The sequence below is a fragment of the Haliotis rufescens genome, unplaced genomic scaffold (assembly GCF_023055435.1).
Source record: "Haliotis rufescens isolate VD_foot unplaced genomic scaffold, xgHalRufe1.0.p SCAF_1, whole genome shotgun sequence".
NCBI lineage: Eukaryota > Metazoa > Mollusca > Gastropoda > Lepetellida > Haliotidae > Haliotis > Haliotis rufescens.
This window is the reverse complement of record NW_025963779.1, coordinates 1,695,037-1,714,829: the sequence shown is the minus strand read 5'-3', so window position 1 is coordinate 1,714,829 and position 19,793 is coordinate 1,695,037. Positions and strand designations below refer to the sequence as shown.

Here is a 19,793-nt window from a genome sequence, read left to right as displayed (position 1 = left end):
TAATGTTTCTCACTAGAAATTCATTTTGCACTTGAACACAATATAATGAAATGTAAAATCAAATGACAAATGTTTTCTTTATATTCCCGAGGATCGAACATGCAACCTTCGTATCTGTAGCCCAGTGAGTGTAACATGCAACCTTTGTGTCTGTAGCCCAGTGAGTGTAACATGCAACCTTCGTATCTGTAGCTCAATGAGTGTACCACTAGGCTACAGACACGCTGATAAATCACAATGCTTCGGAGAATGTCTTTTTCAAGTACTGTACACCAGCAACAGATATTTTACACCGGTTACCCAAGGTTCATGGAGATTATGTTTGAAACATAAAAATATTGCTAAATGTTGCTTTAAGTTTCTTTTTTAGAAGTTAGATAAAACACTTTCCCTCGGGTTTTCATGATATTTAAAACCCTCATCCTCGGGGCTGACGCCCCCCCCCCCCTGTTAAAGTAAGGAAATTGTGTAGTAAGATTTGATAATTACAAACTTTACTTACAGGACCTTTATATTCCTTGTTATGAATTTTGTACAGTGAATTTTATTGCGCATCCATTGAGACTGCATCGTGTCAAACCCTGTGCTGTTGTATAGACACAGTAACTGCATCGAGTCAAACACTGTGCTGTTATATAGACTCAGTAACTGCATCGTGTCAAACCCTGTGCTGTTGTATAGACACAGTAACTGCATCGTGTCAAACCCTGTGCTGTTGTATAGACACAGTAACTGCATCGTGTCAAACCCTGTGCTGTTGTATAGACACAGTAACTGCATCGTGTCAAACCCTGTGCTGTTGTATAGACACAGTAACTGCATCGAGTCAAACCCTGTGCTGTTGTATAGACACAGTAACTGCATCGTGTCAAACCCTGTGCTGTTGTATAGACACAGTAACTGCATCGTGTCAAACCCTGTGCTGTTGTATAGACACAGTAACTGCATCGTGTCAAACCCTGTGCTGTTGTATAGACACAGTAACTGCATCGTGTCAAACCCTGTGCTGTTGTATAGACACAGTAACTGCATCGTGTCAAACCCAGTGCTGTTGTCAAGACACAGTAACTGCATCGTGTCAAACCCTGTGCTGTTGTGTAGACACAGTAACTGCATCGTGTCAAGCGCATCGAGTCAAACCCTGTGCTGTTGTATAGACACAGTAACTGCATCGTGTCAAACACTGTGCTGTTGTATAGACACAGTAACTGCATCGTGTCAAACCCTGTGCTGTTGTAAAGACACAGTAACTGCATCGTGTCAAACCCTGTGCTGTTGTATAGACACAGTAACTGCATCGTGTCAAACCCTGTGCTGTTGTAAAGACACAGTAACTGCATCGTGTCAAACCCTGTGCTGTTGTATAGACACAGTAACTGCATCGTGTCAAACCCTGTGCTGTTGTATAGACACAGTAACTGCATCGTGTCAAACCCTGTGCTGCTGTATAGACACAGTAATTGCATCGTGTCAAACCCTGTGCTGTTGTATAGACACAGTAACTGCATTGTGTCAAACCCTGTGCTGTTGTATAGACACAGTAACTGCATCGTGTCAAACCCTGTGCTGTTGTATAGACACAGTAACTGCATCGTGTCAAACCCTGTGCTGTTGTATAGACACAGTAACTGCATCGTGTCAAACCCTGTGCTGTTGTATAGACACAGTAACTGCATCGTGTCAAACCCTGTGCTGTTGTATAGACACAGTAACTGCATTGTGTCAAACCCTGTGCTGTTGTATAGACAGTAACTGCATCGTGTCAAACCCTGTACTGTTGTATAGACACAGTAACTGCATCGTGTCAAACCCTGTGCTGTTGTATAGACACAGTAACTGCATCGTGTCAAACCCTGTGCTGTTGTATAGACACAGTAACTGCATCGTGTCAAACCCTGTGCTGTTGTATAGACACAGTAACTGCATTGTGTCAAACCCTGTGCTGTTGTATAGACAGTAACTGCATCGTGTCAAACCCTGTACTGTTGTATAGACACAGTAACTGCATCGTGTCAAACCCTGTGCTGTTGTATAGACACAGTAACTGCATCGTGTCAAACCCTGTGCTGTTGTATAGACACAGTAACTGCATCGTGTCAAACCCTGTGCTGTTGTATAGACACAGTAACTGCATCGTGTCAAACCCTGTGCTGTTGTATAGACACAGTAACTGCATCGTGTCAAACCCAGTGCTGTTGTATAGACACAGTAACTGCATCGTGTCAAACCCTGTGCTGTTGTGTAGACACAGTAACTGCATCGTGTCAAGCGCATCGAGTCAAACCCTGTGCTGTTGTATAGACACAGTAACTGCATCGTGTCAAACCCTGTGCTGTTGTATAGACACAGTAACTGCATCTTGTCAAACCCTGTGCTGTTGTATAGACACAGTAACTGCATCGTGTCAAACCCTGTGCTGTTGTAAAGACACAGTAACTGCATCGTGTCAAACCCTGTGCTGTTGTATAGACACAGTAATTGCATCGTGTCAAACCCTGTGCTGTTGTATAGACACAGTAACTGCATCGTGTCAAACCCTGTGCTGTTGTATAGACACAGTAACTGCATCGTGTCAAACCCTGTGCTGTTGTATAGACACAGTAACTGCATCGTGTCAAACCCTGTGCTGTTGTATAGACACAGTAACTGCATCGTGTCAAACCCTGTGCTGTTGTATAGACACAGTAACTGCATCGTGTCAAACCCTGTGCTGTTGTATAGACACAGTAACTGCATCGTGTCAAACCCTGTGCTGTTGTATAGACACAGTAACTGCATCGTGTCAAACCCTGTGCTGTTGTATAGACACAGTAACTGCATCGTGTCAAACCCTGTGCTGTTGTATAGACACAGTAACTGCATCGTGTCAAACCCTGTGCTGTTGTATAGACACAGTAACTGCATCATGTCAAACCCTGTGCTGTTGTATAGACACAGTAACTGCATCGTGTCAAACCCTGTGCTGTTGTATAGACACAGTAACTGCATCGAGTCAAACCCTGTGCTGTTGTATAGACACAGTAACTGCATCGTGTCAAGCGCATCGAGTCAAACCCTGTGCTGTTGTATAGACACAGTAACTGCATCGTGTCAAACCCTGTGCTGTTGTATAGACACAGTAACTGCATCGTGTCAAACCCTATGCTGTTGTATAGACACAGTAACTGCATCGTGTCAAACCCTGTGCTGTTGTATAGACACAGTAACTGCATCGTGTCAAGCGCATCGTGTCAAACCCTGTGCTGTTGTATAGACACAGTAACTGCATCGTGTCAAACCCTGTGCTGTTGTATATGAGACTAGAGACCCCTAAATCTACAACTGTTTAAATTAGGCTTGACTTCCAGACTTCATTTCAAACACTGAGTTATGTGCATGATGTGAGGATGATGAGTGGGTGTGTATTTGTATGTATCCCAAGACTGACGTTTCAATCAGTTATGTGAATGAGTGACTTTAAAATTCAACACTGCATTGGCCCTTTGGAGACTTGCTATCATAGCAAACTTTAATACAGGATAATACAAAATGATTTGATTAATTTCAAGTTGTTGTATTTCAATGGCAGGTATCACAAAGACCCCAAGACCCCAGTGTGGAAAACTTCAAGCCCTAAATCACTTATTAAAATGACGAGATTGCATCTGCCTTACGCTTGACTTGTTTGTCTTTTTGAAGCAACCAAATCATTGAACAAGTCCAGCACTGCCAGCCTCTCCAGTAGGATGGCTTGATTTAGACTTGCTCAAGTCTCTAAGGCAATAATTATTAGTTTATATCATAATTTCTAGATTATGTAAATAAGAACAAGTTGTCCCTATAAGAGACTGGAGGCCTTTGTCCATACATCTAGACTTGCCTATTAGGAGGATAGAATTTCTACACATCCATGGACTTTTCTTTCAGTACAGCCTTGGAGCAAGGCTAGAGTTGATTGTTTGATGAGCTTTGATTCAACACAGCTGTATGCCTGTCCCTTGTAAGGCATGGTTGCTGGCTCCACCTAATCTAGACTGACACATTCGATACTTGGGGTCATCCTGACCCCTATGTTACCAGAAGCTCCTGCATAATGAGTAGACTTGGGACATGTTTTGTTGAGGTGTGCAGCCTGTGCCAAAGAGTTACGAGCCCGCAAGCCAGAATATGTTTTACAGATTTATTTTCAGTTTTATCTGAACATATGGACTTATTTTACCTAATCTTACCAACAATGATGAATATATTGCATCAGACCTGGTCTCAGACTAGAAGCTGAAGACTTGTTATACCACAACTGACTTTTACCATGTTTACTCTTTTGCCAAAGAAAACGAATGCCATGGTCCAGTGTTTGGAATAAGTGCCTGCCCCTTGGCTTGTGGCAGACCTGTAGATCTTGTGTCAGGCCATAGTTTCAAAGTTGTATGGGTCCTTATGGCCTGCAGTTAATTTATGTTGATTTATTTGTCACAGTAAGATAAAGTATTTTTTAATGAGGGCCACACAAGTTTAGTCGCAGCCTGCAGCTTCTAAAGTGGGTCCTGATGGCAGTCAGGCATTTTTTTAAAATTTCGTATACTGAGGCAAATTTTCTGTAACTTGGTCATGTTAACATTGAAGTCACTCCAAAGTGGGATGGTGGGTCTGTTGGTCAGTTTGCGACTTGGTCATGTTAACATTGAAGTGGCTCCCAAGTGGGATGGCGGGTCGGTTGGTCAGTTTGCGACTTGGTCATGTTAACATTGAAGTCACTCCAAAGTGGGATGGTGGGTCTGTTGGTCAGTTTGCGACTTGGTCATGTTAACATTGAAGTGGCTCCCAAGTGGGATGGTGGGTCTGTTGGTCAGTTTGCGACTTGGTCATGTTAACATTGAAGTGGCTCCCAAGTCGGATGGCGGGTCGGTTGGTCAGTTTGCGACTTGGTCATGTTAACATTGAAGTCACTCCAAAGTGGGATGGTGGGTCTGTTGGTCAGTTTGCGACTTGGTCATGTTAACATTGAAGTGGCTCCCAAGTGGGATGGCGGGTCGGTTGGTCAGTTTGCGACTTGGTCATGTTAACATTGAAGTCACTCCAAAGTGGGATGGTGGGTCTGTTGGTCAGTTTGCGACTTGGTCATGTTAACATTGAAGTGGCTCCCAAGTGGGATGGTGGGTCTGTTGGTCAGTTTGCGACTTGGTCATGTTAACATTGAAGTGGCTCCCAAGTCGGATGGCGGGTCGGTTGGTCAGTTTGCGACTTGGTCATGTTAACATTGAAGTCACTCCAAAGTGGGATGGTGGGTCTGTTGGTCAGTTTGCGACTTGGTCATGTTAACATTGAAGTGGCTCCCAAGTGGGATGGCGGGTCGGTTGGTCAGTTTGCGACTTGGTCATGTTAACATTGAAGTCACTCCAAAGTGGGATGGTGGGTCTGTTGGTCAGTTTGCGACTTGGTCATGTTAACATTGAAGTGGCTCCCAAGTGGGATGGTGGGTCTGTTGGTCAGTTTGCGACTTGGTCATGTTAACATTGAAGTGGCTCCCAAGTGGGATGGCGGGTCGGTTGGTCAGTTTGCGACTTGGTCATGTTAACATTGAAGTCACTCCAAAGTGGGATGGTGGGTCTGTTGGTCAGTTTGCGACTTGGTCATGTTAACATTGAAGTGGCTCCCAAGTGGGATGGTGGGTCTGTTGGTCAGTTTGCGACTTGGCCATGTTAACATTGAAGTCACTCCCAAGTGGGATGGTGGGTCTGTTGGTCAGTCTGCGAACTAGTCATGTTAACATTGGAGTCGCTCCCAAGTGAGATGGCATTTCTGTTGGTTAGCCTGTGTACTCACTCACTCACTCACTCACTCACTCACTCACTCACTCACTGAATGTAGCCAATGTTGTCTGGCGTAACTTTGTTCATAATGCCCCTGTGATTTCATGGATTGATTGGCATGGTATGCAAATCCAAATAACTATTATTTACACATTCCTCGGACACCCTATGTCTATTGTTCTGTTTACCACAGAATTGTCCAAATAAATTAGTTTTTGAACTCAGAAAATAGTCCATTCTAGGATTTCCACCAGCTTGCCTGGTGCTGCATGTTCTAGTGCTAGGTTTGCTGTGTGTTGTAGCCCCTGTTTGTGTCAACAAGGAAGTGTAACCTAACATTTGTGTAACAAGCGATTACCTAGAGATGTTCCGAGAAGGACTAGCAATGCCCATGAGGACATAGGTACTCAATATCTCATGCACTGAAGCATAATGTAGAATAGATGTTTCAGTTTCTAGGTATCAAGTTTAAACTCAACTTTTCCATGTGTTTTCACCAACTGGTTTTATTTTTTTCAATTTCTTATTATTTTTGTTTAAATTCTCACAGTTTCCGCATGATTAGCAATATAGAATTTATATTGATTGTATTCTGTTATGGTTTGTTGCAAATCTGACTTTTGACTGACACATGTTTGTAACCATGGTAACTGGCAGTGAGTGATGAAGGCAAGGAGGAGGGAATGCACTGTGAGTAGTTCATCAAAAACTGATGCAAGTGTCAATCATCATGAAGGCACTCATTTCAAGATATGAATGTCTATATTTCCTGTTACCCTCAGTAAGTAGCAGTCAAGTGCTCTTGTGTGCATGTTGATAACATCTTGATAACACTCACAATATGTGTAATAGTCCTCATTATCACAGACTACATGTACAAGGAAACAGGGCTGTCACGATACAACTATCTCCTGTCATGACACATACCATGATACTTTGGTCAGGATACAATATGTATCATGAAACTTAATTCGTTGCAATTGTGCATAAAGTATTATATATTTTTTGGGCCTTAACTCTGTTAAAAAAGCTTGTAACTTCTTGAATCATGTTAAATATCTGGTCTCATATTTAGAATAAAAATGTCATTTCAATCAATAAATTGATTTCGACCCGTGAAGAAAAGGTCTTCAGCAACCCATGCTTGTGACTATGACTATGCTTGTCGTTAGAGGCGAATAACGGCATTGGGTGGACAGGCTTGCTGACTTGGTTGATGCATGTCGTTGTATCCCAATTTCATGGATCGATACTCGTGATGTCAGTCACTGGATTGTCTGGTCCAGACTCGATTATATACAGACCACTGTCATATAGCTGGAATATTGCTGAGTGTGGCGTTAAACAACAAACAAACAATAATTTATTTCAGATAAAATTGGAGTGGCAACAAAAGTATTTTCTAATATTAAATACAATAGTACAAAAGCAAATATGCGAAATACCTCACATGTGCACCGAAAATTAAATATATTTAATATGAATGGATTGACCCATGTGTGAAACGATGCCGGATTAAAAGATGAATCGATACGGGTAAGTGATTATCAAATATCGTATCACTTGAGAATACATGTATTATTGATACATCAATGTATTGGTGAATCGTGACATCCCTAGAAGGAAATAACCGTTCACCTGATCAAAGCAGTAATGATGTGATACCAGTCAAGTTAGAACCCACTACTTGTTTAGCTAGAAACGTGTGTGTGCGTAGATGTAAATTTTGTGCAAGGACACAAACATCCTACAGATGGACCATTTAAACATAGACTAAATACAACAGAAAGTGAACTATCTACTTCATCGCCAATTAAGTCTACTCCAACAAATCTACAGAGACATATTATATTGTTACCATATTTCTTCAACTGGTAAATATTAAACCATTGTGACAAATTTTACAGATGATCACAAGTTACCTGTCAAAGCCCAGACTAAACAATGACTCGCCCTGCTCCAGTTTGCCATCAAGCAATAGTTGGCTGCTTGTGGGGCTAATCAGTGCTTTCAGCCACGCTCAGCATACAGCCTTAGACTGCAGCAGCACTCCGGAATCAGATCTACTTCAACAGGCCCAGATAGCAGAATTCAGCTGAAAGCTGAGATCAATCCAGCCAATTAGTTCATTGTTATGCTTGCACCAAGTGTATCAGGCCCCTGTCAAACATGGGTTTCACTAGTCAGCTTTATGATGTACCTTACTGAAAACTTCCTTTGTGTGGTAGGCAATTGATTGTAGGGTCCAGCACATTGCAACACAGTGAACAGTATTGCCGACAGTTACAATGCTGCCTCTAGCCCCAAAAAGGGACACTATGTCCACCTTGAACTTAATCAGAACCAGTGTTCCTGTTTTCCGGTAATTACCAGTCTTTTACCGGTAAAACTAGGCTTTGACTGGTACTTCATGTGACTGCCAGTCCCTGTGGTCCGGCAAATAAAGTACCTTATAAATCTTTGTTGTACAACAAAATATCAGCAATATTCATATATATTATTTACAAAGTCAACTTGTCTGTTATCATCAGGGTTCCCCTTGTCTATTTTTAGTGCAAGGAAATAACATTTTGCTTTGCTTCGAGGTTAAATATATATTTGTAGGGACTTAGTCTCAAAATATTTAAAAAAAGAGAAAAATTGTGACTAAAATTGTGACACAATGGATGAAAATATTGATGTTGTCACCACTTACTTTCATTTGTAATTATTGGTTTAACAGTTATTAAAGCAGACAAGTAAGGTATGAATCAATATTTTTACTTGTTCAACTGTGATCTATAATTGTATCGAGAAGTTAAAAATCGCAATCCACAGATACATCGGCGTATCTTCCCTCTGCTAGTCTTTATTGCTGCACATCTCCCGACATCTGCACAGCTGTTTCCAGGAAATATCACACTGGTTTGGAGTCTAGTGATCTTGACACGTGTTGGCCCAGTATAACTCAGTTGAGCTGGTGTCATGGTTCAGATTGGTAATCATGTTGTGATTGTTATGGCTTCTTTGGTAAATACAGATTGTTATTAACACTGAGTCATTCCAACATGACTTTTTGTTACGCTATGTCTGTCATATGTTCCTGTCGCTGCTGTGTCCCCGAGACGGGGGTGGTGAGGAGTGGTTACCACCTGTGCACATGTACATGTTGTATTGGAATGAGTAATATTTGCTGTGACCACCATGACTGATCAACAGTGTAGGAGGCAATCCAGGCTATATGCGACAGTCCTAGATGTCTACTGTCTGAGACACCTGCCAAAGATGTGTGTTAATCAGGAAGACCGCAGTGACACAGGTAACACTGTAATTAGCAGTATTAAATCAACAATGATACGGACACAGGTAACACTGTAATTAGCAGTGATTAAATCAACAATGATAAGGACACAGGTAAAACTGTAGTTGACAATGGTAAGGACACAGGTAAATCAGTAGTTGACAATGGTAAAGACACAATTAAAACTGTAGTTGACAACGGTAAAGACACAGGTAAATTGGTAGTTGACAATGGTTAACATGGTAAAGACACAGATAAATCAGTAGTTGACAATGGTAAAGACACACCTAAATCAGTAGTTGACAATGGTAAAGACACACCTAAATCAGTAGTTGACAATGGTAAAAATACAACAATAACTGTAGTTGACAATGGTAAAGACACAGGTAAATTGGTAGTTGACAATGGTAAAGACACACGTAAATCAGTAGTTGACAATGGTAAAAATACAATTAAACTGTAGTTGACAATAGTAAAGACACAGGTAAAACTAGTTGACAATGGTAAATGCACATGTAAACAGGTAAAACTGTAGTTGACAATGGTAAAGACACAGGTAAATTGGTAATTGACAATGGTTAAGACACAGGAAAATCAGTAGTTGACAATGGTAAAGACACACATAAATCAGTAGTTGACAATGGTAAAAATACAACTATAACTGTAGTTGACAATGGTAAAGACACAGGTAAATTGGTAGTTGACAATGGTAAAGTCACACGTAAATCAGTAGTTGACAATGGTAAAAATACAATTAAAACTGTAGTTGACAATAGTAAAGACACAGGTAAAACTAGTTGACAATGGTAAATGCACATGTAAAACTGTTGTTGACAATGGTAAAGACACAGGTAAAACTGTAGTTGCCATCAATTATGGTAATCTGATCGTGGTTGCTGAAAGGAACGGTCAGTTGGTGTAACCTGCCAATCAGTTCACACACATTTTCACATTTATAAAATTGATAAAACAGAATGAAACCAGGTAAACATAGAATTCTTTTTTATAACCAGTAATGGTATAACCCAGTTAACTAACTTTCAGAATTTCATACTTGGGGATTTGTTGACAGGCTCTTTTCGGTGTTACATACTCGAGGTAAAAAACTGAGTGGAAAATCAAAACTGAATTTCTGCGTGTAAACATGTTAACCCCCAGTGTGAGGGAGTGGATGGGTTCGCCCCCAGTGTGAGGGAGTGGATGGGTTCACCCTCAGTGGGAGGGAGTGGATGGGCTACCCCCAGTGTGAGGGAGTGGATGGGTTCACCCCCAGTGTGAGGGAGCGGATGGGTTCACCCTCAGTGGGAGGGAGTGGATGGGTTCACCCCCAGTGTGAGGGAGTGGAGGGGTTCACCCCCAGTGTGAGGGAGTGGATGGGTTCACCCCCAGTTTGAGGGAGCGGATGGGTTCACCCTCAGTGGGAGGGAGTGGATGGGCTACCCCCAGTGTGAGGGAGTGGATGGGTTCACCCCCAGTGTGAGGGAGCGGATGGGTTCACCCTCAGTGGGAGGGAGTGGATGGGTTCACCCCCAGTGTGAGGGAGTGGAGGGGTTCACCCCCAGTGTGAGGGAGTGGAGGGGTTCAACTAGGGCTGGCTAAAAAGATCCATGATCGGAATTATCTTCGATGGGAACGATTATCGATATGAAATTGTTGTCATCAATAATAACTTAGATAAACTATTGACGAAATAAAACATAGATTTTCTGAAACAGACTTGCTAATGCCAGTAATGTCAGTTGTCGAAGACGGAAAGCAACTGTTTTTGTTAAATCTCAAATGTCCACAAAGTAATCCATGCACAATTAAATGTGTCACTGCCCTCCAGTAAGTGTGAAATATGTTGATTTCTTTAGGGACTTTCTTGCACATTTGCTTAATGTTACTTCTCCGATATTTATTGATAATTGATTGGTATTTAGTGATTATCAATCTCTATAATCTATATCAATAGCCAGCCCTTGTTTCATCACAATTGCACATAACATTTTCAGTGAAACGCACTGTCATATAACATGATATATGACTTGGCACATTATCAGCCTCATCGATGTCTGTCATTGGGGTGCCTTGTGATCCTGAGTATTCATGACATCACTGAGTGTTGACATGTCATTGGATTAATTGGTTGTGTTGATTGGCTCTCTCTTATGTCTTATCAATTGCTATTTGCTTTCAGTACTTTTTCTCAACTAAAGCTGCTTTGTTTGAACATGGATGAAATTGTAACATAATGTATGAAAATAACTTAACCCTTCTTGTAGTTGTATCATGGAGTTATTGAATCTCTTTTCAGGAATAGTTTCACATGTGCCTTTATGGCAAATGCTTTAGACAAATGAAATGAAACGTATGGCCAGGGAACTGATGTCCATGTGTTTGTATGTCCAGAGAACTGATGTCCATGTGTTTGTACGTCCAGAGAACTGATGTCCATGTGTTTGTATGTCCAGGGAGCTGATGTCCATGTGTTTGTATGTCCAGAGAGCTGATGTCCATGTGTTTGTATGTCCAGAGAGCTGATGTCCATGTGTTTGTATGTCCAGAGAGCTGATGTCCATGTGTTTGTATGTCCAGAGAGCAGATGTCCATGTGTTTGTATGTCCAGAGAGCTGATGTCCATGTGTTTGTATGTCCAGAGAGCTGATGTCCATGTGTTTGTATGTCCAGGGAACTGATGTCCATGTGTTTGTATGTCCAGGGAGCTGATGTCCATGTGTTTGTATGTCCAGAGAGCTGATGTCCATGTGTTTGTATGTTCAGAGAGCTGATGTCCATGTGTTTGTATGTCCAGAGAGCTGATGTCCATGTGTTTGTATGTCCAGAGAGCTGATGTCTGGTGGCGAGGCCAGTGTGTGAGAGTTGACCATGACTCACTCCAGCGGCCATGACGGACACTCTCAACCGCCAGACCAGGACTCGGATTCTGGAAGAGCTAGTTCGAAACACAGGAGCAGACAGGGACTTCGCCCTCGGGCTTCTGCAAGGTGAGTACCTACCTGGTGTGTCTGAAGTCTATCCGGGGATTGATTTTATAAGCAGTGCTCCATGCTGTCATGCTGGAAACCATTTCTAACCCAACACCTACATGAACCACCCATGTGTTTCAGAGCACAACTGGCAGCTTCAGGACACCTACAAGAAGATAGAAAAACTGTGTATTGATTCAGTACAGAAGGCCAGAAATATGCAAAACCATCCAAATAACCGAGGCACTCCCATCCCTGTTCATCACATGGGAACCCCCCCCAGGTCATTGCCTGGTCAGCGGGGAGGGGGAGCGTTCCCCCCCAGTATCACAAACACGGGGGTGGGGAGGGCTGGGGGATACACTGTTTCATCTAGCCGACCGGGCTACGACACTATGCCCATTCAGAGTCACACCATGGCCCATCAAGGCTTCCCCATTGTCTCAAATGATCTTCAACAAAACACAAGGCCAAGGTCACAAGTAGATCATGCTTATCGACCCACAGAGAGAATAGTACCTATCCATGTGGAGAGAGGGCCTGCTGTCAAGCTACCCGCGCCCTCGATTCCACAATCTCAGACCCGGTCCAATGAACCCCGACCCTTTCAGCACCAACAGTATCAACAGCAGCAACAGCAGCAGCCATCTCCACAGCAGCACCATAGGGTCCTGCCCAACCCTTCACCACAGCAAGGCTTCCGGCCCCCGCAGTTCCAGCGCCAAACCCATGTCCAGGAGTCCATGCCCCTCTCACTGGAGGAGCAGAAGGCTCAGAAAGCCATGCCGCCTCCCCCGCCGCCCGGACCCACAGACAAACCCAAGGACACCAGCAATGTCACCTCAGGCAGCAAACCAGCTGGAGATCACAGTAAGTTGGTAGTGTGTTACAACCAGATGCAGAGAATCTTAACCTCTTGGATGTCTTTGGATGTCTGATATATCCACACAAGTTTGGTCTTAACATGCTTAAGGGTGTGATTCTGTTTATCATCCAAAATCATTCATCAACTTGTTCAGTTTGTAGACAATAATAACCTGTGTCTTGAGTGGAAAAAGTACAGCTCATCAGCTTCAGTGGCATAGAGTAGTGATGTCATTTGATTGTGACGTCAGGAGGGTTAGAAATTGGCACTAGTCTTTCAGTCCTTGCCAACTGCCCAATAGTTAAGGTATCATAAGGACTAGCAGAAATTTGCCCTTTTTAAGGCTTTTGCTATTTGTTATCATTATCAGGACTAGTGGACTAAAACTGTTAGTTTCTATCACTGGTCAGGGTAACTGATGATGTCACAATGGTCTGCAAGGTATTATGATTTGTCAGTGTATCAGTCGGTGTGTGTCGGTGTATGTGTCAGTGTATCTGTCGGTGTATCTGTCGGTGTGTCTGTAGGTGTATGTGTCAGTGTATCAGTCGGTGTATGTGTCGGTGTATCTGTCAGTGTATCAGTCGGTGTGTCTGTCGGTGTATGTGTCAGTGTATCTGTCGGTGTATGTGTCAGTGTATCTATCGGTAATGTGTCAGTGTATCTGTCGGTGTATCTATCGGTAATGTGTCAGTGTATATGTTGGTGTATGTGTCGGTGTATCTGTCGGTGTATGTGTCGGTGTATCTATCGGTAATGTGTCAGTGTATCTATCGGTAATGTGTCAGTGTATCTATCGGTAATGTGTCAGTGTATATGTTGGTGTATGTGTCGGTGTATCTGTCGGTGTATGTGTCGGTGTATCTATCGGTAATGTGTCAGTGTATCTATCGGTAATGTGTCAGTGTATCTATCGGTAATGTGTCAGTGTATCTGTCGGTGTATGTGTCGGTGTATGTGTCAGTGTATCTATCGGTAATGTGTCGGTGTATCTGTCTGTGTATGTGTCAGTGTATCTGTCGGTGTATGTGTCGGTGTATCTATGGGTAATGTGTCAGTGTATCTGTCGGTGTATGTGTCGGTGTATCTATGGGTAATGTGTCGGTGTATCTATCGGTAATGTGTCAGTGTATCTGTCGGTGTATGTGTCAGTGTATCCGTCGGTGTATGTGTCGGTGTATCTATCGGGAATGTGTCAGTGTATCTGTCGGTGTATGTGTCGGTGTATCTATCGGTAATGTGTCAGTGTATCTGTCGGTGTATGTGTCAGTGTATCTGTCGGTGTATGTGTCGGTGTATCTATGGGTAATGTGTCGGTGTATCTATCGGTAATGTGTCAGTGTATCTGTCGGTGTATGTGTCGGTGTATGTGTCAGTGTATCCGTCGGTGTATGTGTCGGTGTATCTATCGGTAATGTGTCAGTGTATCTGTCGGTGTATGTGTCGGTGTATCTATGGGTAATGTGTCGGTGTATCTATCGGTAATGTGTCAGTGTATCTGTCGGTGTATGTGTCAGTGTATCCGTCGGTGTATGTGTCGGTGTATCTATCGGGAATGTGTCAGTGTATCTATCGGTAATGTGTCGGTGTATGTGTCAGTGTATCTGTCGGTGTATGTGTCAGTGTATCTGTCGGTGTATGTGTCAGTGTATCTGTCGGTGTATGTGTCAGTGTATGTGTCGGTGTATCTATCGGGAATGTGTCAGTGTATCTATCGGTAATGTGTCGGTGTATGTGTCGGTGTATCTATCAGTAATGTGTCGGTGTATTTGTCAGTGTATCTATCAGTAATGTGTCGGTGTATGTGTCAGTGTATCTATCGGTAGTGTATCTGTCGGTGTATGTGTCGGTGTATCTATCGGGAATGTGTCAGTGTATCTATCGGTAATGTGTCGGTGTATCTATCAGTAATGTGTCGGTGTATGTGTCAGTGTATCTATCAGTAATGTGTCGGTGTATGTGTCAGTGTATCTATCGGTGTATGTGTCAGTGTATCTGTCGGTGTATGTGTCAGTGTATCTGTCGGTGTATGTGTCAGTGTATCTGTCGGTGTATGTGTCAGTGTATCTGTCGGTGTATGTGTCGGTGTATCTATCGGGAATGTGTCAGTGTATCTATCGGTAATGTGTCGGTGTATGTGTCGGTGTATCTATCAGTAATGTGTCGGTGTATTTGTCAGTGTATCTATCAGTAATGTGTCGGTGTATGTGTCAGTGTATCTATCGGTAGTGTATCTGTCGGTGTATGTGTCGGTGTATCTATCGGGAATGTGTCAGTGTATCTATCGGTAATGTGTCGGTGTATCTATCAGTAATGTGTCGGTGTATGTGTCAGTGTATCTATCAGTAATGTGTCGGTGTATGTGTCAGTGTATCTATCGGTGTATGTGTCGGTGTATCTATCGGTAATGTGTCGGTGTATGTGTCAGTGTATCTATCAGTAATGTGTCGGTGTATGTGTCGGTGTATCTATCAGTAATGTGTCGGTGTATGTGTCAGTGTATCTATCGGTAATGTGTCGGTGTATGTGTCAGTGTATCTATCGGTAATGTGTCAGTGTATCTGTCGGTGTATGTGTCAGTGTATCTATCAGTAATGTGTCAGTGTATTTATCGGTAATGTGTCAGTGTATCTATCGGTAATGTGTCGGTGTATGTGTCGGTGTATCTATCAGTAATGTGTCGGTGTATCTATCGGTACTGTGTCAGTGTATCTGTCGGTGTATGTGTCAGCAACCGGTGTTGTGTCAGTGTATCAGTCGGTGTATGTGTCAGTGTATCAGTCGGTGTCTGTGTCAGTGTATCTGTCAGTGTATCAGTAGGCTGTCAGTGACAGCCTACAGCAACCCTGAGTTGAAGATCAACGTTGAAATTGAACACTTTTGTGACAAATGTAACCATGGTAGCAGTTATAACTAGCGTAAACCTCATTCTATTATCATTGCTCTTCACAATTACTGTGGTATTAATTACTGGTCATTGTTACAGTGAATTAGGATTTAATGGATTGTGTGTATTGACATTTGGACATCCCTTTTGAAATATGTTTTTTTTTCCACAGCCCCTAAATTAAAGCGAGGAATTTCCAATATAATGGAGAATGTGAACTTGGTGTCGGAGGCCAGATCGAGTGTGCTTCATGACATTGAGGAGGACAGCCACGATCACATGTACCTGCTGACCTTCCTGCTCCCGGACCTGACAGTTTACTCCGAGGACTTCAGGGCCTACCTAGAGAAGGACCTGATCGAGACTTCCACTCTCGTGTCTCTGGAGCAAGCAGGTTTGTGCCATTTGGGGGAGGATGTTGTGATGCAAACTGTTATTGACCAATGCAGTGTATATGATTGATCCATGCTGTGATGGTGTGTATGATTGACCCATGATGTGATGGTGTGTATGATTGACCCATGCTGTGATGGTGTGTATGATTGATCCATGCTGTGATGCGGTGTATGATTGACCCATGCTGTGATGGTGTAGATGATTGACCAATGTTGTGGTAGTGTTTATGATTGACCCATGCTGTGGTGGTGTAGATAATTTATCCATGCTGTGATGGTGTAGATGATTGACCAATGTTGTGGTAGTGTGTATGATTGACCCATGCTGTGATGGTGTGTATGATTTACCCATGCTGTGATGTTGTAGATGATTGACCAATGTTGTGGTAGTGTGTATGATTGACCCATGCTGTGATGGTGTAGATGATTGACCCATGCTGTGATGTTGTAGATGATTGACCAATGTTGTGGTAGTGTGTATGATTGACCCCTGCTGTGATGGTGTAGATGATTGACCCGTGATGTGATGGTGTGTATGATTGACCCATGCTGTGATGGTGTATATGATTGACCCATGCTGTGATGGTGTGTATGATTGACCCATGCTGTGATGGTGTGTATGATTGACCCATACTGTGATGGTGTGTATGATTGACCCATGCTGTGATGGTGTATATGATTGACCCATGCTGTGATGGTGTGTATGATTGACCCATGATGTGATGGTGTATATGATTGACCCATGCTGTGATGGTGTGTATGATTGACCCATGCTGTGATGGTGTGTATGATTGATCCATGCTGTGATGGTGTAGATGATTGACCCATGCTGTGATGGTGTGTATGATTGACCCATGCTGTGATGGTGTGTATGATTGACCCATGCTGTGATGGTGAGTATGATTGACCCATGCTGTGATGGTGTGTATGATTGACCCATGCTGTGATGGTGAGTATGATTGACCCATGCTGTGATTGTGTGTATGATTGACCCATGCTGTGATGGTGTAGATGATTGACACATGCTGTGATGGTGTATGTGAGTGGTCGAATCTGTAATTGTATGTTTGTGCTTTCCCCAATCTCTGATAGATCCATGGTGCGGTGATATGTTTGTGATGGTTTGTTTGTGGTTGCAGGGAGACTGAACTGGTGGGCGGAGATGAGGATCTGTCAGCGCCTTCTTCCCATGGCCACCTCCGGAGATGGCAACTGCCTCCTCCACGCCGCGTCACTAGGTACTGTACACACCAGGCAATGTACTGAACTGTTCCAGACACTGTTACTGGCATGTAGCCAGCATGAGATGATAGTGGTGCTTGGCAGATATGCAGCCATTTCCTTTGATAAAAGCGTTATTTCTGTACACTACATAAGACATTCTGATGGTGACATTGGTGGCCATGCTGTACAGATGCAGCTTAGCATCCTAGATGATTCATTGAACACATATGACAGTCATTGGCAACATGTATATTTCACACTATTTTTAGAATTCTGCCATGAATTGATAAATATTCGAACCTCGACAGACAGACTGACAGACTCTATTGTGTTGACAGCCATGTGGGGCATCCATGACAGGCAGCTGATACTTCGCAATGCTCTCTACGCCAAGATGACAAGGGGGAGCTGTAAGGATAACTTGTACAGGCGTTGGAGGTGGCAGCAGACACTCTCAAATAAAGAGGTGAGATTCTACAGCAGACACTCTCAAATAGAGGTGAGTTGCTACAGCAGACACTCTCAAATAGAGGTGAGTTGCTACAGCAGACACTCTCAAATAAAGAGGTGAGTTGCTACAGCAGACACTCTCAAATAAAGAGGTGAGTTGCTACAGCAGACACTCTCAAATAAAGAGATGAGTTGATACAGCAGACAGTCTCAAATAGAGGTGAGTTGCTACAGCAGACACTCTCAAATAGAGGTGAGTTGCTACAGCAGACACTCTCAAATAAAGAGGTGAGTTGCTACAGCAGACACTCTCAAATAGAGGTGAGTTGCTACAGCAGACACTCTCAAATAAAGAGATGAGTTGATACAGCAGACAGTCTCAAATAGAGGTGAGTTGCTACAGCAGACACTCTCAAATAAAGAGGTGAGTTGCTACAGCAGACACTCTCAAATAGAGGTGAGTTGCTACAGCAGACACTCTCAAATAGAGGTGAGTTGCTACAGCAGACAGTCTCAAATAGAGGTGAGTTGCTACAGCAGACACTCTCAAATAAAGAGGTGAGTTGCTACAGAAGACACTCTCAAATAGAGGTGAGTTGCTACAGCAGACACTCTCAAATAAAGAGGTGAGTTGCTTCAGCAGACACTCTCAAAAAGAGGTGAGTTGCTACAGCAGACACTCTCAAATAAAGAGGTGAGTTGCTTCAGCAGACACTCAAATAGAGGTGAGTTGCTACAGCAGACACTCTCAAATAGAGGTGAGTTGCTACAGCAGACACTCTCAAATAGAGGTGAGTTGCTACAGCAGACACTCTCAAATAAAGAGGTGAGTTTCTACAGCAGACACTCTCAAATAGAGGTGAGTTGCTTCAGCAGACACTCTCAAATAAAGAGGTGAGTTGCTACAGCAGACACTCTCAAATAGAGGTGAGTTGCTACAGCAGACACTCTCAAATAAAGAGGTGAGTTGCTACAGCAGACACTCTCAAATAGAGGTGAGTTGCTACAGCAGACACTCTCAAATAAAGAGGTGAGTTGCTACAGCAGACACTCTCAAATAAAGAGGTGAGTTGCTACAGCAGACACTCTCAAAAAGAGGTGAGTTGCTACAGTAGACACTCAAAAAGAGGTGAGTTGCTTCAGCAGACACTTTCAAATAAAGAGATGAGTTCCTTATTCTTGTTGTTACCACATATTTTATGACTGCAAAATTGATATTAAAAAAACCCTTGCAAATGATTGCAGTTACAATAGATATGAGGATATGAATTAAAGACCTACTATGAATATACCCCAGGGGAGTTCCCAGTAAGGGATATACCCCAGGGGAATTCCAAGCCTGGGATATAGCCCAAGGGAGCTCCCAGTTAGGGATATGGTCCAAGGGAGCTCCCAGTCAGGGATATACCCTGGGGGAGCTCCCAGTCAGGGATAAACCCTGGGGGAGTTCCTAGTCAGGGAGGGAGTTCCCAGTCAGGGATATACCCTGGGAAAGTTCCCAGTCAGGGATATAAGCCAGGGGGTGATTCCAGTCAGGGATATAGGCCAGGGGAGATCTCAGTCAGTGATATACCCTGGGAAAGTTCCCAGTCAGGGATATAAGCCACGGGAGCTCCCAGTCAGGGATATAGGCCAGGGGAGATCTCAGTCAGGGATATAGGCCAGGGGAGTTCCCAGTCAGGGATATGGTCCAAGGGAGTTCCCAGTCAGGGATATAAGCCACGGGAGTTCCCAGTCAGGGATATAGGCCAGGGGAGATCTCAGTCAGTGATATACCATGGGGGAGTTCCCAGTCAGCGATATACCCCAAGGGAGCTCCCAGTCAGGGATATACCCTGGGGGAGATCTAAGCCTGGGATATAGCCCAAGGGAGCTCCCAGTCAGGGATATAGTCCAAGGGAGATCCCAGTCAGGGATATAAGCCACGGGAGTTC

The 19,793-nt window shown here is 43.3% G+C and overlaps 1 protein-coding gene across 3 annotated transcripts in view; it reads left to right on the top strand.

Moving 5' to 3' along the window:
- LOC124117456 (OTU domain-containing protein 7A-like) overlaps positions 1-19,793 on the top strand; it is a 45,037-nt gene that overhangs the window by 7,870 nt on the left and 17,374 nt on the right. For all 3 annotated transcript variants that reach the window (XM_046479361.2, XM_046479363.2, XM_046479360.2), the window contains exons 2-6: positions 11,895-12,056; positions 12,180-12,908; positions 15,963-16,184; positions 17,325-17,423; positions 17,748-17,875. In XM_046479361.2, the coding sequence (XP_046335317.1) occupies positions 11,957-12,056; positions 12,180-12,908; positions 15,963-16,184; positions 17,325-17,423; positions 17,748-17,875 (1,278 nt within the window). In that variant the 5' untranslated portion in view covers positions 11,895-11,956. The remainder of the gene's footprint in view (positions 1-11,894; positions 12,057-12,179; positions 12,909-15,962; positions 16,185-17,324; positions 17,424-17,747; positions 17,876-19,793) is intronic.